Consider the following 26,584-nt stretch of genomic DNA (forward strand, 5'->3'; position numbering starts at 1 on the left):
CACAGGCCCCAAATAAAAGCATAGGCATTTAATTTAATGAGCTATACTTTGATATTCAACAGTAAACACAAATACTGTGATTGACATTCTCAAATGGTAACAAAGGCTCTAAATTCAAACTAAGAGTGAGGGGGACAGAGGGAATCCTAATAGTTTTGTAGTACAAGTAATATGGGCCAGGTCAATGCTAGATGCATGCACAGATGCACATGTTTACCTACCTGATATTTCAAATTTCACCAATTCCAGCTCCATAATGCAGTGCGCTCAGGAAACATTAAAAAGTGGGAAACAGTGACAGAGATCCCAAGCTAAAGAAAATGTTTCAGTAAATAATTATCTGTTTGTGTTTACATTTGTCATATTTCCAGTTCAAAACGAGCAAAATATTTTTCATAGCACAAACAAGATACAAAGTGACAGTTTGGTTTTCAAATAGCAAGGCAGAAAGTTTTAATTGCACTAAGTTATCATTACATCATCTAAACATTAGGGTTGCCAAGGAGAAGTGGCTTCTGATGCTACATTAGTCTCATCTTATATATGACATGAAATTTATTAGCAATTAGCTGTAAGTTTAGGATGACACAACAAAATTTTAACCAGGAACTAACCTTTTCATTTGATTGTCTTCTTTTCTTTAGTTGAATGAGATCTGTTTCCACCTTTTCAGCCAACTCCAGCTTCCTCTTGTTCCTCTTAAAAGCTGCTAAACTAAACCCTATAAAAATAATTCAAAAGCATTTAACTAAGTAAAATTTACTTAATTTAAACAAATATTGATAAGTTTACATTTTGGAGGTCGTGCCCCCCAAATATTTTTATCAATGCAAAAAGCATCAATAAAAAGCCAACAACAAACTATTTAAGTTTCAGTACAACATGTTTACATATTTTCCTAAGTGAAAAAAGTTCTACTATCATTCAGCAACAGTGATGGGTAAAATATCTAGGAGAAAGAAGTCACTGAACACATATGGAAGCTATGTTGGTCTAAATACCTCTCTGTTTGGCAAAGAAGCGGCACTGCACAGAAGAGCACAGAATAAGCGGCTTGTGTTAAAATTATTGACTGCTGACAAGTAAATAGATACGATGTGAGCTCATTCTGATATCCATAAAATTAGGCTACTATTTTATTACCTTAATTGCATATCTGTATGTTTACCCATATATTTAAAGCCACACAATAGTCTAGCAATATATTTATGTTCCATAATCCAACACAGGCTAAAGACCACCTAGGTCTTGAAAAGACAAACATGTATTTTCCACATCTAAGTCCCACATTCAGAAAGGAAGCGTTCTCTAAAGTGGAGTAAAAAAAAATTGTTATGCTTAAGAGACCAAAACGGCATGTCCCCATTTTAGAAGATTCAGTTCATGAAAAAATTGCAGATATTGACATATTTACTTCAAACTAGTTTTGACTTAATATTATCCACAGATTGTTTTAACATCCCCTTTGAAATGCAGAGAAAAGAGGAAGGGGGAAAAATGCCTTTTGTCACTTCTTTAGTCATGCAAAATCAAGCTATTAGGAGGGCAGAGATATACACAGGTAAGTCACAAATCCAATGGAAGTGAAAAAGCACAGGTTTCCTATTTAATCTATAAGATTTAAAAAATGTAGTTTTAAATGAAGTTCTGATACAGCTACATCACTATTATTCAGAAGACTGGAACAGCTGCAAGAACAGGCTATGAATAAAACCAATATTGCAGAGCCAACAGAACACAAAGCTTTCATTTACAATTCTCGAAGTACACAGACAGTGAGCATTTTACTTCTTTGAAACTTCCCCATGCAGGTGCCAAAATCACCTAGTGAACTCTCCTTTAAACCTGTTCTTAAGTACATAAAACTGGACCTTAAACTACCACAGTTATTCAACTATATAACCTGAAAGTAATGAGAAAGCTGGCATTTCTCTCCAAAAACCTAATGAATACCAGTTTCTTAAAACTGTAAACACATCTTAATCTGCCATCACCAAGAAAGGAACTCTTTCTACCATACAGAGCTGATTAATGCAGCTACTTTGGACAACATATTGCTGTGTATGAAATGAGGTCCAAGAGGTAAAACGCAAACACTTGATACGGGGGAGCAGGCAAAGAATTATTTTAGTCTAGTACTAATTGAGGGTGGGGAGGAACAAACGAAAAAAACCCACACAGATCAAGAATTTATTAAACAGAAGTGCCCCAAAATAAATCAAGCCAGCACATTGTTTTTAATAGAATTTTCAAACAGGAGAACTTGTAAGTCGACATGACTTCAATAAACATCGCAAATACCTATGGGCAGAGCCACAACATGGGTAAGAATAGTGCCTGGCCTTGGTACTCATCAAAAGCAGGTATTACACAGGGATAAATATGCCTAAGCCTGTTATCTACTGCTGCCATTGCCTCCTGCCAATTCAGAAGAAAGGTGTACCTAGAGAAGCAAGACAAATACGAGGGTGCAGGAGCCCATATATGAAAACGTGAACACGAGAAGTTTTCCTCGTACTCCAGAATCTAACACTAGCGGTGTCCTGAAACCTCCTGCAATATTTGCATGTTCACCAGTTCAAATATGTGCACGAAGACCACATCAAAACTAGAGAACACATGGGCTAGTTCCAAGCTGCCCTGCCAGCTACAGAGTGCTGCTATACGGCCTCTCAGCATCACCACTCCAACTACACTTTGGTTGCTACTTATCCTGCCACTTTTTCCACAACATATGAAATTCTCCAAGCTTAAGAGAGATGTTTCACTCACTTAAGTCCTCAGTGTCTAGCTAAGCAATTAAACAATTTTCAGATTTTACCTCGTGCTTTAAAATTCTATGTGTCTTTTCAAAACAAGAAAAAAACTGAAAAATTGCTTTGAAGGATCTCATTGTTCACAGTGATTTCTTATCTGCATTGCTAATTCAAAGTGGTATCAGTAAGCTAAGAAATATAGGGCAGAAAAAAGGTCATGATTAACAAAGAAGTACACGTTTTACTAGGCAATAAGAAACACTATATATGAAATTAGGCCAGCGATGTACCACCCTGTGCATGTTTATGGAATAGATGACTCTATCCTACAAAGCAATACTTTTGGCTAAGAAAAAACTGTGCTTACTCCCCAGTCGTCAGAAATATTTTCAGTTCCTGGGTACCCCAACTGCCTTTCAACTGTACGCTGGGATAAAGACTTGTCATGCGTTTTTTTTTCTCTATTGCTTTTCTTACTTTGCTGGTCTCCTAGGTGGGAGAAGTGGTGCAGTGCATCAAGGACTCTCTTACTGGATGATCAGATATCCAGAGCCCCAGGAGATGTTGTGGCATATATTTTTTGCATATCTTAGACAGACAGACAAAGAAAGTTTTCTAGTAACGTACAATGACGTATGTTGGAAGGGATCTTAGGAGGTCGTGTAGTCCAACCTCCTAAGCAAAGCAAGTCCAATTTGAAAGGGCTGCATAGGAACTCGTCAAGTTTTGAATATCTTCAAGGATGGAGATTTCACAACTCCTCTGGGCCTCTGTTCCAATATTTGATCAACCTCATGTTAAAAAAAAGTAATTTTTTTTTAATTAGTCAAAACCTTACATATTCTAATTTATGTCAGTCCTCTATGATCCTATCCCTGTGCACCACACACCACCATAACTACTGTAACACTTAAATGCACAAATACAGAACAGTCTACATTAAGAGAGCTAGTATGTTTGCCAAGTAAAATACACAAACTTTCCCAGCTTCCTCCATCACAATATCTACAAAACTTAATCATCAGCTCCTACGTGTGACAGATACTGTGATACCTGTCACATTGGAAAGTTCATACTGTTACACTAGATAGATATATTAGAGAGGTGCCAGTCATGGTTCTGTACTGCCAGATGGCATGAATTTTGACCAGAATATTCTGAGGGCCTTTTGGGGGGGTGGGGAGAGGATTGTTTGGGGGAAGTTCTTTTTCAGGGGTGGAGGAGGGTGGTTTATTCATATCGTGCCTCCCTTCCCAGACTTACTTATAGGAACTAACGTATTAATTCAATACCTGTCAAGTTTTATTCAGTTTAGCATGAAATGTCATACCTTTCAATACTGTGAGGGAAAGTAAGTCTATTTAGACTTCTCCTAGAGTGGAAATTCTTGTGCTCAGGCTACATTCAACTTCCGAATAGTTATTAGGAATAACATTCATTTGAAAGTTGAAGATTTTGTTTTAGCAAGGACTGATGAATAACTGCCTTTCGTTATTTAGCGGAAATAATTATTATCAGTGATTATCAATTCCTCTTGGCAGGCTAAAACAGCTAAACCTCCAAAGTGACCAAAGAATTGTGAAATAAAGGACCAGTTTGTAAAACAAAGCCTAGTAATTTCTCTTTTTTCCTCTGACATAGACCTATGCCCAACTTCAGATGATCAGTTAAAAACAAAATGTCTTGAATCTTAAATTTGATTTTTTTTCTCCAGAATAAGGGAATAAAGACTAATAGCAAATGAAAGGCTGCCTGCCCTCAGTTTATTCCTGCCTTTGCGATGTTCTATCTATGTAAAACCACTATAAATGCCATTAAACTGGCTAGTACTCTGGTTGCTTTGTCTTGATCTACAAGTGACAAAAGAAACTAGAAAACACAAGTGAGCTTCACACTAAACAAATGAAAGATGACATTAAAGTCTTCTGAAAACATCCTGTAAGTTTGGCCCTTGTCAAAGAATATATTATGGGATTTCAAGTTCAACAAAACATTTTATGAACTAAAAAAAGAAATCCAGGATTCAAATGTGCTTGGTTAACGATGCACACATAACACGGAAAAATAACCCACTGAAAAATTATTTTGAAAATAAGCACTATGCATAGAAGGAAAATGCCTACACACAATTTAAGTTCATAATTCACATTAAATCTAAAACAAAAACTCAACTTTGTGGTGCAATGATGCTAAGAAATTTCATTTGTCCTAAATGACAGTACAAAAAACACTCTCACCTTCTCCAACAAGACAGCATATTCCAAGCTTGAGAAAAGGACACAACACAGTGTGGAAGACAGGCATGTTTTCCTAAAACAAATGCAATATAGCTACATCAGCCTGACGTTGCCTGGGCCAAGGAGAAGGCGAAGCAAGAGAGGTAGAGCTTATTGACTGGGGAGGGTAGCAAGCTAGAAAAAGAGAGGTAAGGGAGTAGATGGAATTTTGGTTTGAAAAATTCTTGGATCACGGCCCAGAGGTATTGTTGCTGGCATCTGTGGAAAGGTATTTAATACAACATCCTTTGATTTTGCTCAAGAATTTAAAAGTTTAGATGAAAATCAAATATGTGCTTTCAGATAGAAGTCCCTGACAATTACTACCCTGCACAGCAATAGCATGTACGCTCAAATTCATTCTTAAAAGAACTGAGTCTCAGAAGCCACAGAGTACAACCAGCCCTTCTGTTTTGCTTTCTTATTTATGTACATACTATCATAAACAGAACTACTTCAGAGCTGCTGGGAGAGGGGAAAAGAACAAAAACCCCACAGCTTTACAAAATGATTGTCTGTTAGTGTTTAAATGCCATATTCAGGCCTCATCCAGATTAAAGACATGTAATGACTGACAACAGAAGCGTATCAGAACTGGAACATTATTAAAAGCTCAGGACTTCAGTCTCATGTTTACGGTATTTATCACATGTCCCTGCAATGCAGCATGGGGTGCCTCTTTAAGAACGAATAATCTTAAAGGACCTGAAAACATCTTCCCGGTCCTCCACATTCTCCCTTCAACTCCACAAGGTACCAACAGGAGCTACCCACACGTACCCTGTACTTAAATGCGCTGTGTTTTGGGTCTAACTGCGCCAGACAGTGGAAGCACTGGGTGGAATACTTGGTTATGGCAGAGGTGTAGAAGTTGAGACAGGGGTAGGGGTTTGCTGTGGAGAAGGCTCAGAGGCTGAGCACAGAAGAAGTGGAAGCAGCTCCTGCTCAACGCTACTTGCCTGCATGAGAGGTTGGTATTAGTGGACGTGGTGTCATAATGTGTGCTTGATAATATGATGTATTATCTATAAATGCAGAAGAAAAATCTCACAGGCACATCTCGCTCAAAGCTAAGACTGTTACAGATTTTCCCATTTTCACAAGGTTCCAGTGTTACTGGGTACCCTGATGAGAAAGGACCACAAGACCTTCACTACATAATTCATTAGCACAAGATCCATCTCCTACATTATCACAGCTAGGCAATAAATACAGCTTTTATACAGGCTTTTTACATCGTTATCACCACTTTACAGAAAGAGATGAGAAAGTACTTTTCAGCAAGCAGGTCAGTGGAAGAAAAAGAAACAGAGCATTGGTCTCTGTGTCAGTTCAGAGATGTCATCTGTGTGCCACTTGCTTGCCATAAAACTTCCACATCATTTACTCCTCTCTTGTACTAATCCTGTTGGCACTCTGGCAGTCTGGTCATTCCCATAACTCCTTTTACCGTTATACTATGGACAAGTGAAAATTTAACTAAAAACCTTAACAGTTCTATTATACAATGATACAGTGACTACGGAAATGAAAGACAACTGTACTCCCCATTTGACATAGCTCCTCTTAGTCATCTTTCACAGCCCGTTAGAAATGATCCAGAGAACAGAGGTAAAAGAAAAATGATGAGAGAAAATCAGAATTGTCCTGTTCATGGACTCCTTAAAACTACTGAACTGTACATACAGAACAAAATGCAAGACTAAGACACTTTTTTTTTTTTCTTTTAATAATGGTAAAATTCATACATATCTACTTGTTAATTCTAGGTCTGTGTACTTTAAGTAAGCCTGTAGCTGACAGGCTGTTTATTATAGTACACTAATATTTCTTATCCAAAGTTAATGCAAAAAGTTTTTAGGAAAAAGCCTATGTTTCCTTAAAATTCCCATGCTTTTATAAGCCACATCTATTCCCTTACATATTTCCAAGCTAGGTAAAAAAAATATTTACGTGAACAATTAAGTTTTCAAACAGAAGTTAACAAATTTCTAACATCACTAAATCACAAATCACGTTCGGGACAATACTCAAACCTTCCTATTTACAGCGGTGGAACAGCAAGCTGGGAACACAAGCACAAACTCCAATGTTTCTATTACGGTCATAAATTATTACGCAGCAAAACATTATGCAGCCTCTGACTGTTCAGCAATACTTATTTAAAAAAAAACTGTAAATTGAAAATACTAAGAAAAGTCAAAGAATATTTTTAAATCTTTGGAGTACAGATCGAGCTCTGACCAATCATATAGCACCCCCTGGCAGACATTTCTTATAGTCAACTATGGAGAACTTTCTACATTTTACCTTTCTATTCCATATTAAAAGAGAATATAATTATTGGAGGGAAGTGAATTAAAAAGGAATATACTAGCAAATTCGTTAACCCACAGGAATTAAAATGATCCAATGAAGAATTCTGTTGAGCAGCTGCTAAAATAAATGGCACAAATGAAAACAGACAGATGAAAATAAATTTCATTTTAACAAAGCTATTTTAAATGACAAATTAACACCACTTATGCTTGTGTCGGGACCAAAGACTACTAGCGCTACTTCCCATGTTGCCATACTTTGACAGAGACAGAAACATGAATGGAAAAAAAAAAAAAAAAAACCACTCAGCATCAAAAGCATATAAAAAAATTAACCTATCTTCCTCACAGCACTACTATATAGATCTGTTCTTCATAACAAGAACTCAGGGTAAACTGTTGCTGGATGTACCATTTCTTACTACGTCCTGGAAGAAATCTCTTTTTTCCATCAAGCAGCCTGTCCTGCTCCCTGGAAGATTTTCATTCAAAGCATCTTTCGGGTACTTCGGCCCAACTTTTTTCCTGGCTAACTTGTGGCCATTCTATTGGCTGCACTTAGCTGTTCTGATTTCAGAACTGCAAGTGAACCGACAGTATTATGTCCAATTCCAGGGAGGATTTACATCATGTCTGGCCTTTTTTTTTTTTTTTCTTCCTTTTTCTTTTTTTTATTGCCGGTGAAACACATGCACTTACCAGAGCTCATTTACTTTGCGTAGTATGGAACAGAGGTAGCAACTTTCACTGTTAGAAGACAAGCATCTTGTATCTGACAGATACCTCTTAGTTTCCTAAAATCAGATATGTATTCAGATTAACCAAGCTAATCCCCAAAACCCTTGAGTTTCTCTTCAGATCTCTCTCATTCTCACCCTAAAAACAAAGGAACAAACCACGGTCTAAGCCACTGCCCTGAGCCTCGTAGCAGCGTTCCAGCAATACGGCAAACGTTTTTCTTAACGCAATAATAGTGAAATGGAGGAGAGAACTAGGGGTGAAGTGAGGTTTGGGGGTTTGGAGGAGAGGCAGGCTAGGTAGGCAATACTGGTGCACAGGGAAACGTACAGTGTCACTTGAAGTATGACAATCTGCATGACACATCTAGAAAAGGCTCTCCCTCATTAAAGCAGCCAAGCAGCCATAAGATAAAAGGTAATATCCTTGCATACACAAAGTTGGTTTAAAAAATAGAAAACAAAGCAGGAGTAAATAAATATCTTGTTACAAGTGGAATGCCAAATCAACCGATAGTAGCACCTACTCTGTTCAACAACATGATGTCATTTTAATGATGACACTAGGTCATTCAAGGTAATAAGAGGACTTGAGTGAAGAAGGATTCTGAGTAGTGACCTGACAATAAAAGAGCAGATTTTATTCAGCAAGTCTCAAAATAATGAAAAAGAGGTAGTTCTTCACACAACCCATAGTTAAGCGGTAAAGGTTTTTGCAGATGCTAGAAATTAATATGGGCTCAAGAGGAAACAACAATTTCATGGCAGAAAATGCCACTGATGACCTCCACGTCTGCAGGAACCAGTCATGACTCAGGAATGTAGAGTCTGGGATAGCAAATGGGGTAGAGAAAGGGAAGTATATATTTCCTCTGATCTTATATTCTTCCTCAAGCATCATTTGTGGCTACTCTTGGATTCCAGTTATCAAGCTGTGTGGATCCACTGCAGCTGCTTTCGCTCTTATGTAACGTAACTTACTGAAGTAGTTATGGTCACTTGCACATTCTTAGAGTTGGAGGTACAGGCTTGTTGCATGAGTAGTTACCTTCCTTCTCTTTCCCTTTGAAGACTTAACATTGTAAGCAATTGTAAGATGCTGTCTTAGCTCACGTTATCTTTGCCAAATCCATTACTTTGCATCTACTATAGGCTGAACAGAAAAATTCAGATAAAAGCGGTTCGGTTATTACTAGTGCAGGCACAGTTACTCACAGTTGAAACTGTACCTTAAATTTACGTTGCCTATTTAGAGTAGAGTATACTTTTAACATTTATAAGAGGTTGCACGATACAGTAACTTAGCATTTCTCAACTGTAATTACACTCTTAAAACTTTGATCACACTTTCAAAGCAGTCTCTCTTGCACAGGGTAACAAAGCTCCAGCATAAGGTAGCGAGGGCTCTAGTATTGGCAGGAATTAAACTCTAGTATGGGCAGGAATTAATAAATTCAGCTTTCTCGCAGACTGTAGGCAATACAGGCAGATCACATTTCAGTTTTTTTTAAAAAAAACAAAAACGACAAAAAAAACCAAACCAAAACCCCACTCACTACACTGGAAAGCCACCAGGTTTCTACAAATGGTAGAAATCCCATTTCCTCGCACACTTGGCAAACAGAAGAACACAAAACAGGTGAGCCTTGACATAACCTTGATGTAGTTCAACAAGTAACATGGTTTAAAACGTCATTTCAGTTTGGTACTCACATACTTTGATAGTTGAGAGAATTATGGAGTGTGACCACAAAGCTGATTGTGCAACTTTCTTTGTAACTGATCATACGGAGAGCTCCATCCATGCAAAACCAACCACACAATCCCACGGCCTTATAGCATATATAGCATTACTTTTGCCATCTCGGGTCCCAGAAAAGGGAGGCAGAATAATGCGACTTCAAGAATATATTTTTCCATGTGCAGCACAGAGAAGCCAAAACATATACACCTAGTTCTCCCTGTTAATGCTTATTATAAGTACATGTTTAAGATTTGGATTAGGGTTTTTTCAGGGGTTGGGTTTGGGTTTTTTGTAATTAAGTTACTAAACATATTTTCCTGATGCTTGGCAATTACTTCAGTTCCTCATAGAATAGTTTGGGTTGGAAGGGACCTTTAAAGGTCACCGAGTCCAACCCCTCATTTCACAGAGCTATTCAACAGCCACGTAATTTCAAGCTAATTTACCCCCAATTCTCCATGCAAACTCTATCATAGCAATTGTAGCAAGCATAATCAAAAAGTCTCCCATATTTTTTAAGTTTGTTACATTATTTAATGCAATAGCTTTCTTCAGATGAGATCTTTTCCGGTTGTTTGGAAACAACATTCTCTTTAATTGCTTCTGAAGCACGTCTAACTTTCCCTCCCCTGGTAACACTGGAAAAAACAATTTTGGTTTTCTTACATGCTACCTGTGAGACAGTTTCTGATTTCTTTTCAGCTATAACAATCCCATGTTGTAACACACGGTGTTAATGGCTACTTTCCAGCCTCGCTGACCAGAAGTCTACGCATTACAAGACCGGCTTTGCTAAGGACTGGTATAGAAATCATCATAATGTTTTCTGGAACAGATTTTCCAGTTTCTTTCTTGCTGTTGCGGTGTTGTTTTTTATAGAAAAAATTCAGATATACTACCATTAATGATTATAGTGCAAAATTAATTGTACTCAAACCTTAAGAAAAATGACAAATTTTAAGTTGCTCAAGCAATCTTTTCCCAGATGCATGTTAGAATGGCTAATAATGCAGTCAATGTAAGCTAGTATTGTTTTCCTCCGTATCCATTTTAGGCACTTAAATAGCAGATGCTGCCTTCTCATCTGTTTTGAGAAGGAAACTGAAGCACAAGACTGTAATAGTCAAATACCTCCTTTCTGTAAATCCAGTTAAACACAGACTATCATTTATGCTAAGGTCAAGCAACAGAATTAGAGAACATCTGTGAAGAATTCAGTTTTGAGTAATTTGCCCAGTATCATACAGAATATCTCTGCCACTGATTTTTTCAGCATATCCTTCCATTACCCCAATCTGAAATCATTTTTCCAGCAAAACAGTTACATAGTCTTCACTCAAGTCTTAACAGTCACAGCCTGCTTCACAGCAGCAGTTCATTCCTAGAGCAGGTCCATCCTGTGCAATGGCTCAAGCATATAATCATATAGGGGTGTGTTTCAGTATGTACAAACCTGGGTGGAAGCCGGGGGTGTGGGGAGCAGAGAAGGGCTCGCAACTTAAATACCAGTATTTTTTTTCATAGACATCACAACAGTAAACGGCATTTCTGCACTGACTTTGCAATAGGATTAACTTCCCAATCCTGGTTGTTTTAATTGTTTTAACGCAAATTGTTTTGCTAAGCAGAAGTATGCTGAATATAGTGAGGACACAAAAAGAAACCACTGGTGTTTTGGAGCAGGTTTGTGAAAATATATTGGCTGGGATTACTCTTCTCATGTTTCTCCAACGTAAATCCATAGTCTGGGTTAGGTAAACCAAACCAGGGTACATTTTAGGTAGTAAGATATCATCTGGCAATTAATGTTACAATCTAATTATCTCTGTCACAACAGAAACACACCGGTACTAGAAACAATCGAAACTTTTGTGCATGCAAACAGAATTAGTCAAGAAACCTTCCTTCTGGAGTATCTCCTACACATAAGTAGCAGCTACTTTCTTAAAGTAAAAAAAAAAAATACGCACAAAAAACTCCCAAACCTTTAAGTATTTTTACTCTTTCTAGAGTCACTGAAATAAAGGTGTTCTGCTTAACTGAGCCCAAAAGTTGTTCTGCAAATGCTGTTTTGGACAGCAGATGGATAGGGCAAAAGTTTCAGTCATGTGGAACTAGAAACCAAAACTTTCTGTTCAAAATGAAATGTATCATGAGGATGTATGAAAATTGGCATGATCAAGTAAAATGGTGCCACTGTTTCAGGGATTACCTTTAAGCATTGAGTATTAGCAACTTTGAACTGCAATTTCTGGATGTTTATCTACATTTAGAACTAGACCCAATAAAAGCCTTAATGGGAGCCCTGGGTTTCAATCTCTGGTTTAGGGACTACTCACATATATGCAGTAATATTGTTTACTGTAAAATAAAGAAACATTCTCTAATCTTCTGTGTTCTCCTCCTTCTTTGGGTAATGACCTCTGATTTCTCTCCTGTGTAACTTCAACAGGAAGCGTAGGGCATGCTTTCACCTATAGCAAACTACAGACTAGTAGTAATGGCACTTTCCAAAAGGGAGGGGGACTGAAGAAGAGAAGGAAGGAGAACCACATCCTCCTTTCCATGGGTAAGTGCACTAATTTTTAGCCCAGTTTATAGATGGTGTATCAATATAACATAATGACTTCTTTTATTTTAAGAAAAAAAGTTTTTGTAAGAGACCTGACTACTGCTAGTATACAGTACAATCCAAGTCTATTCTCTGGATTGGGTTGTTCCACCATATTAGAAGAAGCAAGGCCTACCTAGGTTTAAAAAAAAAAAAAAGGCAAATGAATCTGACAGCCTGTTTACACCAGACTAGTTCTGGACAAAGACTCAGAGATGGGTGTAACTATAGAATCTGAGAGTCAAACTGGCATCTGCTGAATTTAGATACATGGCTAGTTGTTGCTTTTAGGATCCAAGATGGATCACAACTGCAGACTTGCAGGACTCAGCTGTTAAAGAGCCTACATTTTGGTAAAAAAAAGTCCGTCGTTGGATTTAATCCTAGAATCACAAATTCACTTGAATTAGATGTTGCTATAATGCAGCTGAGGTAATAGTTCATAATTTTTTCTATTTAGGTACTTAATAGAAAATTAGTAAACTTAAACCATCTTTATATACCACAATACCATAAGCTAGTTGAATGTTAAGAACAGTGAAGTAATGTACACCTCAAAATATGAGGCACCATTTAAAATTACTCTGTCCTGTTCTTCCTACTGACACCACCAGTTTACTCACTTGTAGCCATGATACCTGGAGGACATGCTGGTATCCCGTGATCAACTGCCCATCTGTAAGCTCCTTCACCAACTAAAAAGCTAGGAGACACAGAAGAGGGAGTTTAAACAAAACCATATAACAAATCCCCCTTTTCTTGCAATTATTTTTTCTATTTGGCTTGGTCATTTTAAAATTGTAAGCTGTCTACATGTCACAGAAATGTCAGCTGTAAATGACATTTGGCAACCTTATGTAGTTTCATTAAAAGACTATGCAGCTCTAACATTAAGTTTAGTATTGGATAAACACACGTGCTATTAAATTTGAAATTAATTACCAAATAGCACCAGCTTTTCATTGCAGCTAAACCAGGACAAAGTCATCTAGAGTCTTGCTCTCTATAACAACTTAGTAAGATCCTGAAGACATGAGATGAATGAGGTGAGAATGGTAAGGCATTTCCAGTGAAGTCAGCCAATGCCACAGGACTATCAAGAAGTCCCTTGAGAAGTACAACACAAGATAAAAATAAGCCTTAATTAGAAGGATAAAGGTCTGTCTCATGGAGTTTTATCAAGCATTTGCAAATGAGTCAAGTCTACTAAATTTTTAATATATTTGCAAAAAAAACTAACAATTTGAGAAGTTGATTTCTAGCCAGTATTGAACATTTTACAGTACAGAGACAGTATGCACTACCATGACAATGAACGACAGCAAAAAAATTACACGTAGCCATGTAGCTTTCGGGGGGCAAAAAAAGTTATCTATACTGTTTCCCCTTAAATAAATTAATCTGATTCCCTGAAAAGGGGAATGTGGTAGTTAGAAATCACATGTTTTCAGAAAGCTGCTGCACAACAGTACCAACAACAGCCCCACAGTAAAGGACAACTATTTCCAATCGTAACTTCATATCTCCCTTTTGAAATAAGAATAAAACAACTGTCTAATGGACACAAGAATTAAAGACTGCGGATTTACAGCAATTTCAAAAAGTTTTACAGAAATACCAGAATTATGAATATGAGGCTAAAGAAGTTATTTCAGCTACAAAGACGACCCTGAAGCCACATAATACTACAATTTCAGAGAATGTTATTGATATAGCAATTTTTTTGGCATTAATGCTGTTGGAAGTTTTCTTGACAGTGCTATATCTGACATCTGCAGCTTTCAGTATGCAGTATTTTGAGGTGGTACTTCCTACCTTCTCTATGACTTAACCAATACAAGAGGTGTGTCCAGTCTTTCCTTACAAAAGTCTCAAAAAAAAAAATTATCTAGATAAGAATTTGAATTGTTAAATACATATTTCTTACCATCATTATTGCAGATCCAGATAAATATTGTTCATGTTGCAAGATACTGTAGAATAAGTTACTGGGTACTTTGGGAGAACTCAAGCATCTCCTATTAGGTAAGCTAGTACTCAAGAAACAACCTGTCACTTTTGTTAATGTAAGAGAGAAATGCAAACCATAGCCAAACCTAATTAAGTAGCATGACTAAAAGAAGAAGGTTTTGGTCTTTGAAAGAAAAGTTTTCTATCAACAATACATTCTCAGGAAGTGAATAAGCACTTCCGGTTCAATAAAACAATTTACACAAAAAGGAAGGGTAGGTGGAGAAAGTATCAAGTTTAAATATTAGAAGTTTTATATACAGTAACTTGAATAGCACACACGAGTCAGAAACACTGCATTTTACAAGCAATCTCACAATTGCTTTCTGAATACTTAAAAACACAGCAACATTTACTATTATTTATGAAGAGTACAAAAAAAGCACCCCAGAATACCTCAAGACTTAAGTAACATGACTTTTACTTTGCTCACACTTGCATCACTAATTCCTAGATTCCTCTCCCTCCTATAAGATGGGCACAAAGTATTTTCCAGTTCTGGTCCCAAAGAATGGTAAGATTGGTTGAAGCTGACATCTCCTGCTGACATCTAATTGAGGCCCCAAAACATCACAGAGATCATCCACCATTTTTAAACTTTTCAGTTCAGATGTCTTGAAATGACAGCATAATCACAGAAGAGTTAATATAAGCAGTTTATTAAGAAAAAAAAAAATATCAGGATCTCAGTGCTTTGTTGTCTGTACTATCTATACTGTATCTCCTACAAATTGATACAGAATTAGTTGGTAAGAGACTCCTACAGGACAGAGAGCATGAACTCAGTTCTGCAGGCAGTCAAACACGTATAACCTAAGCAAGACTAAACAGTCTTTACACCATCCCAAAAAGCAAGTTCCGTGATCTGGTTCAGCACACAGCCACACACACAATTGTACCAGCCCCAGACGAGAGGGTGGCAAGAGGGTGGGAACCAGCAGTCTGGCACTAGGGAGATGCTTTAGTTGCCATGAGAATCATCCACGTAGCCATGTAGAAAAGCTGCAGCAGGCAAGAATGAACAGGGCAGCACTTTAAGCTGACATAAAAACAAAACTACCTCTAAACAGCTACCGCCAAGCTTGATTTACTGGGGGAGAGGGAAAATAGGGAGTAAAGCCAGTGGGCTATAGAAAGCAGCCAAAACCCCACCAAGTCTCAAAGGCCTTTAGGCTAATTCAAAATACAATTTTCCAAAGGGGGAAAAAAAAAACAAAAACAAAGGATGAATGAGTTTGTGCTCTGCTACTCTGAAAGTTGGTTCTGCACAAACAAGATAAAAAGATATTTCTTGCAAATATATCAAACTAAGAGTACGTCATAGTTGTTACGGGCTCAGAACACACAGAAGACGAAAACATCCTCCCAGCAAGGAGCCGATGCTTGGATGCGCTTTCCAGTTCCAGGCAAACTAGACCATATTAATGGAAAATGCAAGTAAAAGTCGCTAAAAATGGTCTTTTAAGGCAATTTTCTCCAAGAACATGGTTATCCTGGTGCTATTTGCTCCAAACAGGACCATTTCATATGGGCTATAGAGAGACAGGCCACACCAAGCTAAACAGAAGTGGCAGAAGGAGGTCAGATGCATTAAAGATGGTCGAGGCGATCCTGAACGTAACAAACTCATTTTGTAACATTTCTCATAAAATGCAGCAATTGCTCTGAAATCACTGTTACAAAAAAAGAAATTGTTCTGAAGAAATGTAGAACAGAGATAAAAGGTGCTGCAAGTCTTCACTCTAGGCATTTTCTTGACTACGCACTGCCACAAGTTACACCTACAGTACTGTAAAACCGTGAAGCAATTACAAATCCCTCTATACCCAAAGGGGGAAAAAACAACAACAACAAAAAAACCCTAAGAAGGGATTCTTTCCCATATGGGTTACTATTAATACTGAAAAAGGGACACAGGCTTGAACTTAGATATCAGTTTTACTAAGGAGTTCTAAGAAAGGAGACATTTAAGTGTAGCTGTACCATCCTGCAATTCTTACGTATCTACACTTAATAGTAAACAGATGTAAGTAAGCCTTTTCCCTTAGGAAGGTCAAAATTGCGGCGTAAGAAATAGAAAATCTTCAAACCTATTACTATGAAACATCTAATCCATTATTCTGTGGCCAAAGACCACTTCCAAAGATCCATCCAATACGTAATTGTACAATTATAATAGTGCTTTCTTTTGTAAAGTTATACATTGAACAGGAATATCTTATACTACAACATTTATAAGTTCAGTATCTTCTGTTCCTGCATACATAGGCAGAGAAAACCCTGACAACATGAAGCCGATAAAATATGACAGAAAGATGCAAGGACTTTAGAAGTTCCAACAAATGCACTCATGCATTCAGAGATTCTCTACTTTAAACTTTTAAAATTTTGATTTGGATAGTGGAATTCTGTGTTTTGAACAAGGTAACAAGATATTGATTCAGAATGACACACTCTACAGAGCAATTTACAGTAAATTGAGTACATCAGTTAGGACACTGGATCACTTCTTCCCGATAAGCTTACCATCTCAGAATAAATTAATTCACACTCATTAGAATTTCTTCTACTGAAAATTAGAAATGTACCACTTTGAATTGGTTTTGAACTGTCACTATAAAAACGGGTGCTGAACAGGGGTAAACAGGCCAAACTAACTGCTTCCGTGTGTTCTTTTGTAGACAAGGACCTCCATAATGCCACTTTTACTAATATCACTGTTCCTGAATTTTTCTTCCGTGGTCATGTGCCAAACATTCTGGCCAGAAAACATTAAGCTAGCTTAGACCATGCTATAGAAACAGTCTCTACCACTAGGTTTCTTTAACAAGACAGGGTTTTAGGCTAAGTAGTATAGGGAAGATTTCTCAATACGCTATTTTCCCATGAGAAATAAGATGAAACTTGCATATCTTTACAAATAAAAATCAGTTACTAAAATCCTGACACTTGGTAGGAATGCAAAAATACAGCTGCTCTCTTGTCATTGACTATATATATCCCCAGCTTGTGCAGGAATATATTTCAGTCCCAAAACAACAATGTGTCATGCCAAACCCTGACAGAAAGGCAAGGCATGAAACTGTCAATAGTCACCACCTCCAACAAACATGTGCTCTATCATTCTGAACTTGGGATACCCTGTACGTACAGGCGCACCTACCAAAGCAAGTCTAAAGCACAAGCCATCATATCCCACTAGTATAGATTGTTCCCAGGGTAACTAATTTGCTCTAATAAAATATACGTTCAAAATCCAGAATGGGAAAAAAGAAATGAAAATATGTATTAGGTAACTCAGGTCCACAACATTTGCACAATAAACTGTATGCATTGGCTCTGAACAGCATTCACCTCTCGCCTCCAGTTTCAGCTCCTTTGTCTTTAAAAGCATCTGTTAGCCAAGACCTTGAACAGTGTTTGAAAGATTTAGTCTTGTCCTTTGAGGGCAAGAGGATAGTTTCTTTTCCATTCAGTTATTTTAAAAATAATAGCAGCATAAACTAGGTCATGGATTTACAGCAAACATGCTAAAATGCCCAAGTGCTCTTCCTTACAACAATTAGAGAAAACACTGTGATGATGCAGACAAAACTAAATGACAACTGCTTGCTCCTGTAGCCGAATTCAGTACTAGTTCTCGAACACCAAAAAACCCCACCTCATTTGACACTCTTTAATGTAACTCAGCTAAGCTCCGCTTTCTCCTGACATCTGAAGAAATGAGCTACAAACAGCAATTGAAATTCACGTTCCTATTCCTTAGTAAAATTCTCCTCTGAAAAAAAAAAAAAGAAGTTATCTCACTAATTACTGTTACTCTTTCTTCATTAAAGAGATTTAAATGCAAAATCTGCTTGTTGATGGTTTGGTTTCAGGGTGGCTTTTTTTGATCTATGAACTTCCTTTGCAGCATGACAGAACACTGAAATAGTGCTTTTCCTCACTGTTTAAATTGGAATACTATACCATCCAGCTACAGACTATTTGGCTAATTTTACAGAATAAGAATAACATAGTAAGGAAAGTAAAATTTGTGAATCTAAATATACATATTTTAAACTACATAAATGCTGGTTTAATACATCTGCAAATACTGTAGTCCATTAGTTAGCAAATGGTAGCAAATTTCTGCAATGGGTACGATAACTGAGGATAGCAGTCAATTAATATGAATGAATCATTCAAGTTCTCTACTTGTCAATTTAAGCTGCTAATGAAAATAAGATGGTTTTAAGAGCAATCAATTCTGACACGTTTCTTGGATTCTCTCCAAAATGATACGATAATATTTAAAGTTGTTATGCATTTAATAGTTACCTCTTCCATCTAAGTATTATACCCATCTCAATAAAGGAGCGCATGTTTTCATTGTTGTTGTAAATAGTATTAAATCTCTCTTTAAAATAACTTCCCATTTTGGCTACGATAAGAGGAAGTTACTAAAGACTGCACACTTCCACACTGTAGCTACAAAATAAAGCCACAAACACAGGCAGTAAAGTAGGATTGTTTTATATACTTGTTAAAAACTATGCTGCCTTTTTTAAAGGTAGACAGAGGCAAAGGCAGTAGACTTTTAATCTTGATGTATTTAGGGATTTTTCAAAATGCTACAGTAACAAACATAAGAATTCAGTATGATGTAACTGGAAATAATCACACAGACAGAAATTATCACAAAATGATGTTGCCATCTATTCGCAATACTTCATTCTACCCACAGCTTCATCAAGCACACAAGATGTTTCAAGATCAGAGAACAAAGCTTATCTTCTTTTTAAAGGCACACTATCACTGGTATGTAAAACAGCACCTGCCTTCTTGGGATGAGATATAATCTTCAAATATTGCATGCAGTAGAGACGAAAGACCAAAGTAAAGTCAAGCAGAACAAAGCAATTACCAAGGTGGAATTCTGCCAGCAGAGAGTTTTCCCTTCTGCCCTTCACACAACAATCTATTTGCAACTGAAACTGGATTCTTGATTCCTGAAAAGAAAAATTAGCAAAAAATGGGAACAAAACATTAAAATATTTTTCCACATAGCATTGTAGTGTTCATTTTGGCAATGGAAGACAGCTTCCTTTAATTTCCAAGGCTTTGCCAAGTCATTTAAGATACACTTTATGTTATGTTTCAATTTAATAACAACTTTATCAGTTTTTCCTTCACATGTCCTATGAGTAGTGACAAAGCCTTCTAATCAACACCCCCCCACCTTTTTTTTTTTTTTTAAAGAAAAAATCATATTGAAATACTAGGAGTGACCTCCTACCACAGAAATCTCAAATTAAATCTATGGTATTCTACAGGCCAAAGAGGTTTTATGGGCATTAATTTTTCAAGATGGAAAGAGCTTTCACTTTGGATCTATCCGGCCAGAACAGGGATTATAGGATTCAGGCTTAGCTTTCTCTCACTCCCTCATTTCCTCCTTCCCCATGGTTGGAAAGATACATTTTGTAACAAACAAGCCTTGAAACGCTTAATTTTACTATTTATTTTAGATTTATATCTACATGAGGAAGTTATTACCACGGTTTAGAACTATTCTAGGATAAAGAACAAAGCTTGAAATGCTGTCAGAAAAGCTATTCAATAGTAACAGTTAAGGCCGTTCAATGTACTTATGACAAAACCTCAACAATCCCTATTTGGGACTGTATACCTATATTTGTTTTGTACTGAAAGCTAAAACTAGACAAAAAAAAGAGAAGCACATTAGTTCTCAGATTAAATAAGTTCCATACGCAAATGTATCTAACCTTATAACAGTAACTCACAAATCCAAATGTAACTGATCATGTCAGGGAAATTATAATTAAAAAATCTACAGTATACAGAAATTTTATGTCCCAAGCAAACAGCTTGACAGATGAGCAGCTGTGCCCAGTCTCAAGAATACATGAGAGGCTTCAGTTTGGAGGCTAGCACCCTGCATAGCCTTCTGACACTATAAAGGAAACTTTGGTCCTTTAGGATCCTAATTTGACCAACTTAACTAAGAGACCAAAATATCCATTGACCTTATGATTGAGTTATATACCAGTAAGTTCTTTGAGGAGACAGAGAACAAAAACAAATATAAAGCCTAATTTAAATGCTTGCAATATTTCCTCAATAATTGCATTTTATTTTAAAGTTATCATTCTACAAATGCATCCGAGCAAACTCAGTCCCATTGTGAATACTGTATAGTATCATACGATAGTTCTGCATCAAAGGATTACCAGTGAACTAATAAGACAATATGTTACACAAAGCAAATGAACACAAAACAGTGTTTCAAGGAGCAGGAATGTTGCCCTCTTTTTTAAAGGGGGCAGAATTTATTTAAATGAGGCAGTATTTACAACGTCCCCCCTCCCTGCTCCGAAAAAGTAACAAAAAAAGAACAAAATTGATCTTTGCACTTAAATCAGTAGTTAGCTTTATAATACTTAACATACCACTCAGTGCTCCAACTGCTCCAAAATTTAATGACTTTCCATCCATTATACTGGCATCACATTCTATCTCACCCAGAAGGTTTAGGTTAGACCCCAATCCTGCATTTGTAAAAGGAGAATCCTAAAAATAAAAACAAAACACAGTAAGGCCACATCCATAACGGACTAGATCAAAACCTTTTTACCACTGATCTGACGACACTGATCGCGGTGCAGTGCACTTCCTTATTCTAGTAGTTTAATCTTCCACAACAGAAACAACAGCAATTTGAACAGGGCATCTCAAATTACTGTAATGGATACCTTACACCCTCTATAGGGCGTGATATATCTCAAGTGTAATAATGCACTGATATAAAAACCTATCACCCAACAATTTAAGATGATCGTTTCTATGCAAACAAGTGTCTTACAACACAAGTGAAAAATCTCTTCCTCCCTCCCCCAAAATACACACTTCATTTGGTCCCTAACCTGTCAGTCAATTTAAGTAACATCTAACAATCGCTGCACAGACCAGAGTCGACCTTTGAAACTCCTAAGTATGGCACAGCAGCGAAACAGAACTGTACCTTTCCGCAATATCCTAAGCCTATGATTGTGGCGCTGCACACAGAAACTAAGAATCGGCACCAGTAACAATTCACTTTGTAAAACATCTGTTTGATCATTAGCATAAGGACAGTCATTACTGTGTTCAGGAAGTTTAAGCAAGACATATTTCATAGAAAGTATGGAACAACATTTAATAAACTAATTAAAAACTAACTCCTCTTTTACAAGCACCTTCTGTAGCTTTTTGCAAACTCAAGGTTCTCGAAAAAGAAATTTTGCATGCTAGAATTAAAAAAAAAAAAAAACCCAAACATTTTTGTCCCCCCATTTCATCAGAGCATCCCCATGCCTTTAAAACCACAAAGTTTTAAGGTAGCACAGTTCAGGAGTCTCACTGTCAGCTCAATATAACCCCCTCTTTCTAGATGCAGGCATGAAATGGAGTACAGGACAAAGAAAGTGAGCAGCCCAGAACAGCCAAACAGGAAAATTTCAGCAAGACGCTGCATGTTTCAGAGTTTCATCTCTGTTTTTATTACAATAGTGTAACAACCTGATGTGACGAGGAAAATAGTTGTCTAGACCACATGTGAACCTGTCAATGAAATTAGATGGTCATACTATGACAGTACACGTAACATAAGCTGAATCAGGAAACCAATCTACTGGGAACAGCTCAAAGTTCTGTCTCAAACGATAAGTGAACTGGTTCTTTTTTGTACACGCTAATTTGTAAGGAATACAAGGAAACAAAAGAGAGAGAACACAGAAATGAAAAATAAATTTGATATTAGTAAGTCAGTTAGCTTTTCTTAACTTTCAAATGAGCAAGTAGTGAGTAATTTCAAAACCTGTTTTGCAAGATGTTGATTCTAACTTACAGAGATATTTGGTGTTCTTAAGTGTTTGAGTCACGAAAATGCTATCTTCCTGAAGAATCATGAATACATAATACATGATTAATACATAATCATGAAACAGACTGCAATCTCTCCATGTTCATTTTATACTACTCATCTTTATTTTCTGCTTTTTTCTTCTGCATCCAAGAAGTAGCACAAGATTTTATCCCATCCTATTTTATCCCACACAATAACAGATCTTCAAATTCACTGTGTATATTCATTGTGGTGTTCATTTTGACAGCTATGCCTCACAGCAAATCAGTAAATTTGAAAAGATTTTAGGATAATGAAACATTTGCAGTTTTGTGCACAGGGAAAAGCTTTCCCTAGAAGGGGGGGGGGGGGGGGAATATGATTAAAAAAAGGCTACCAAGATGATGGCCTTGAAAAGGTGGAAGACTGCAGAGCAGCCGCTGGCTTAACTAACTTCATTGCTCCCCAGGCTCTACAAGTAAGTCAGTGAAGTTTAGAACAAAAGGAGCAGAGAAGTGATGGAAGGAATCTGAACATGAACGGTGAAAGGTACTTGGAGGACAATGTAAAAAACAGGAATGCGTCAGGATGAACTATGCGTACTCCTAATGCTGTCAAAATTCCTTGCCCATTGGTAATCAGAGTGCATAGACCTGCAAGCCTGGAGACAAATTTCTAATGTTCTGTTCCAAAAACATTCACTCAGTGCATTATACTCAAAAGCATGAGCAAAGAGGAAGAATTTCGTGCTCTACAGGTGGCTCTTGCTGCCACAAAGCAAAGACAGCTGTTATCTTAAGAGCAGATGTCACAGCCAAATAAAGGGAGTAAGAAGGACCCATCAGAACAGAAGTCCTAGTAGCGCTGTCCAGAATCCTTCTGCAGCCAAGACACAAAGCTCTCTACCATCTTATAAACATAATAATTAAAAGAGGGTAGGGGAAAAAATATAGGATAGAGAGTGGCACTAGTTGACTTTATTTCTAAAAACCTAGATGTGCTTGATGCTTTGGCATCGCACCTTCACCGGCACAACATCAAGGATGCACCAAAAGACAATTTATTCAGAGGATCTCAAGACAAAGGGAATGCCGCCTATTTCTCCCTACAGAATATTTATCGGAATACGACGGAATATTAGATAAATAAGAACTCTACATCAACAAAATTGTAGATGCCTCTTTGGTGGCATAACTCTCTCATTTTAGGACTCAGAAGGAATCTTACCAGTACAATCAGTCACAACATGAGTAACTTCTCCAGTAAAAAGAAATAAAGACCAAATTCCAAGCACCTGTTCAAAATTTCTGTGGAGCTTCACTTAGCTTTACAATCAGACTGCACTCAATTCAGAAGATGGTCTCAGAATTGCCAAGAGGAAGATGGTCTACGCTGACTTCACAGATCTGAAAGGTGATCTGACAACAGCTTTAGGGAGTGCAGGAACTGCGTGTTAACGCATGGAATTTTTCATACCTACCTGAGTGTGTCTGAGACGAGATATAAAGCCTTTGAAATGAGGCAGGGAAAAACCTTTATAAAAAATGGAAACAGAAATTCACACCTACTTCTATGAATAGGCAAGGACATGAAATACACCACGCAAATATATCTCTTTTTGAAAACATAAATCTCTGCAAAGTCTGACCAAAATATTTCAAGACTCTGATATACAAATGGAGGAATACAACTTCTGAAAATTAAGGTGTATTTTGAAATGAAAATTCAAAACCTTCAAGGAATGCAGAAACATTATTAAAACAGAAGCGCACATGCTTTCAAAGGGGGAAGAAAATAAACTGAGCTAACTGAAGCTGTCTCTTCATACCCTCAGACAGAAAAACGCAGTACTGCAAGAACTATATGACTACCATAAGATGGGAAAGAACCCAATCAAAGCACGTATCCAAGAAAAGGGAGGAAGGGAAAGGAGGAAAATGTTTATAATACAGAAGGTATCTTCAGAAATATACTTTCATTTAAAAACACAAGCATAGGTCAGCCTTTATATTTCTAAGGAGACTGAAAAAAGACATGAAAGCAAACGAAGCATGAGCTTTGCATGTTAACAGCAAGCCCTACTACCATAGAAAAGTAAAAAAGAAGAGGGAAAAGACAAACAAATGGCTATTCAAAGCATTTTAACAAAACATAAGCTTTCAATTATCTGAAAAATACTAGACTACCTGGCAATTACTCCACCACTGAAGTATCTCTAACTTACAACGTAAACCTGTAGCAAAGGAGATAATACAAAGCTTTAAGATGTGAAATGAATTTCATTTTCTCAAGCTACCCATCTTGTAAAAACTCTCAAGCTAAAGCTACTGAGGGTATAATTTTTATTTTTAGAATCCTTTTTACTTCAAGATGTATTTATAAAATGTTCTATGTTCTGGCAGTAAACACAGACATACTGAAGTTTCTAGCTGCAGTCAAAGTTGGAATGCTTGAAGAAGTTACTCAATACTATAGCACTAATAGTCCTGAATTACATCTAGGCACATAGTTAAAATGCTCTATTTTCAACATGCATTAAAGAACATTCCATCCATCTTCGATACAGTTTTGTCCGTGGTTTATTTGCAAATTTTAAAAGGGATTCAAAGTCTACAGGCATTTCTTTTTACACACTGTAATTTTAAAATTTATTTTTCTGCGGTAATTTAGTGACAAGAAGTAATAGTCTACAAGGATGAGTCACGTCCCTTTCAATTACAGCAGCTAAAATGTTTTCAAAGAACACTTTTGTCACAGATTACTGTTAGCCACTCTGCTGCAAAACATCATGGTATTGCTTTTAACTAGCATTAACAACTTCCAGTTCATTACCCATTAAAAGTTCATCTATGGTGACTGCCTTAACACAACAAGGCCGCTGGCATTGTCCTTTCATCTTTAAAGAGAAGTCTTTGGGACTAAGATTGTGTATTCAAAAATCTTAATTACTATAAAATTAATAAATAAACAAAACCAAAGAAGGAACTATTCAACAAGTTCTTTCGCTGCAAAATTTTGCTGATAGCCACGCAAACCCACTGCTTGAGTATACCAACAGGTTCAAAATATCCTTTGCATTGATCCACAGCAACAACAACAACAAAAAAGTAAATTGAAGCAACTTCAGTAGCAAGGAGATTGAAACCCAAAATGTGACATCTGCTTCCCCATCAATCATATTAACTTCCAATTTAAATGATGTTCATAAAGAACATTCTACTGAAGTCAGATTAAAGAAACAAGTGATCTACACATAGTATTAATAAACTTGGACTAAACTTAGAAAAAGTTTGAAATCATCATCATTCTTTACAATAAACTTTTGTTCTTGTCTCCAGTACCTGAACAGCAGACTTTCTGAAGTGCTCTATAGTCAAAGAAAAGCTTGAAATTGCACATTGTTCTCCCAGCCAGCCATAAATGCAATCAGCATGCGGTTTTGTTGAAAACTGCAAGTTTTAAGGGGGTGTGTGTGGAGGGGGACCTCCCCCCCCCCCCCCAAGCTGCCCAAATCCCTTGGTGTTCCCAGAAAACCTCAGACTTCATATGGCGGCCGATAGCAAGACTGCAAAAAGAAACAGTACTGCAATAATTCCTTTGTAGAAGCATATAGTGTAAATGATGAGTCTTATGAAGCACCTTGTCCAGACCCATTTTATTACCAAAAGCTGAAAGAGGTAACACGTTTGTTTGTTTATCTGCAATGACAGAGTTCACAAACTGGAAAGCATAACTGCCTTTAATCAACTTATCAAATACAGCTGATGCTTACAAAGACCAGCACAGTTATTTTAACAATATTCTGGGTCAGCTGCTCTTGCTACTTTGCAAAAGAAATCTACCTTTTCTCCAGTTAACTATTAGCATTATTATCTTAGTCACAGAACACTATTTCACTTGAGATTCATATAGTCCAACAAAGAAAGGCTGTTCTTTCTCCATTTAGAGCCTGCAAAAACAAAACAAAAAACAGACAGCATACCACAAGCAAACTGTCAGCTTGCTCATAAAAGATCAAGAGCAAGCCTTGCGCCTCAACAAGTCTTTGAAGTGATGCCTCTTGGATTAGTTGAAATTCTGTGTAATAGGAGTTGTGTAATTGAGCGGAACTAAGGAAAAAAATTCATCTTTTGTGACACTTCCACGAAAAGATATTTGTGTCTTGCAAAGACTACAGATTTTTGGAATACAGCATTAAAAGTCCTAGAGAACAGTAAAAGTGATTAAATATTTCAGATAAACTCATA

The 26,584-nt window shown here is 37.0% G+C and overlaps 1 protein-coding gene across 5 annotated transcripts in view; it reads right to left on the reverse strand.

Moving 5' to 3' along the window:
• Positions 1 to 26,584, reverse strand: part of TASP1 (taspase 1) — a 93,805-nt gene that overhangs the window by 49,593 nt on the left and 17,628 nt on the right. For 4 of the 5 annotated variants that reach the window (XR_015708264.1, XM_087774892.1, XM_087774891.1 and 1 more), the window contains 4 exons: positions 20,905 to 21,025; positions 19,359 to 19,443; positions 13,066 to 13,145; positions 615 to 721 (listed from right to left, as the gene is read on the reverse strand). Coding sequence is in view for 4 of the 5 variants with exons in the window: in XM_087774892.1 (XP_087631018.1) it covers positions 615 to 721; positions 13,066 to 13,145; positions 19,359 to 19,443; positions 20,905 to 21,025 (393 nt within the window). In the remaining variant the exon portion in view is untranslated. The remainder of the gene's footprint in view (positions 1 to 614; positions 722 to 13,065; positions 13,146 to 19,358; positions 19,444 to 20,904; positions 21,026 to 26,584) is intronic. The other variant, XM_087774893.1, reaches the window with a different exon arrangement.

The sequence above is a fragment of the Nipponia nippon genome, unplaced genomic scaffold, assembly GCF_047370975.1.
Source record: "Nipponia nippon isolate SJK-2023a ecotype South Korea unplaced genomic scaffold, ASM4737097v1 scaffold_4, whole genome shotgun sequence".
Classification (NCBI taxonomy): Eukaryota; Metazoa; Chordata; class Aves; order Pelecaniformes; family Threskiornithidae; genus Nipponia; species Nipponia nippon.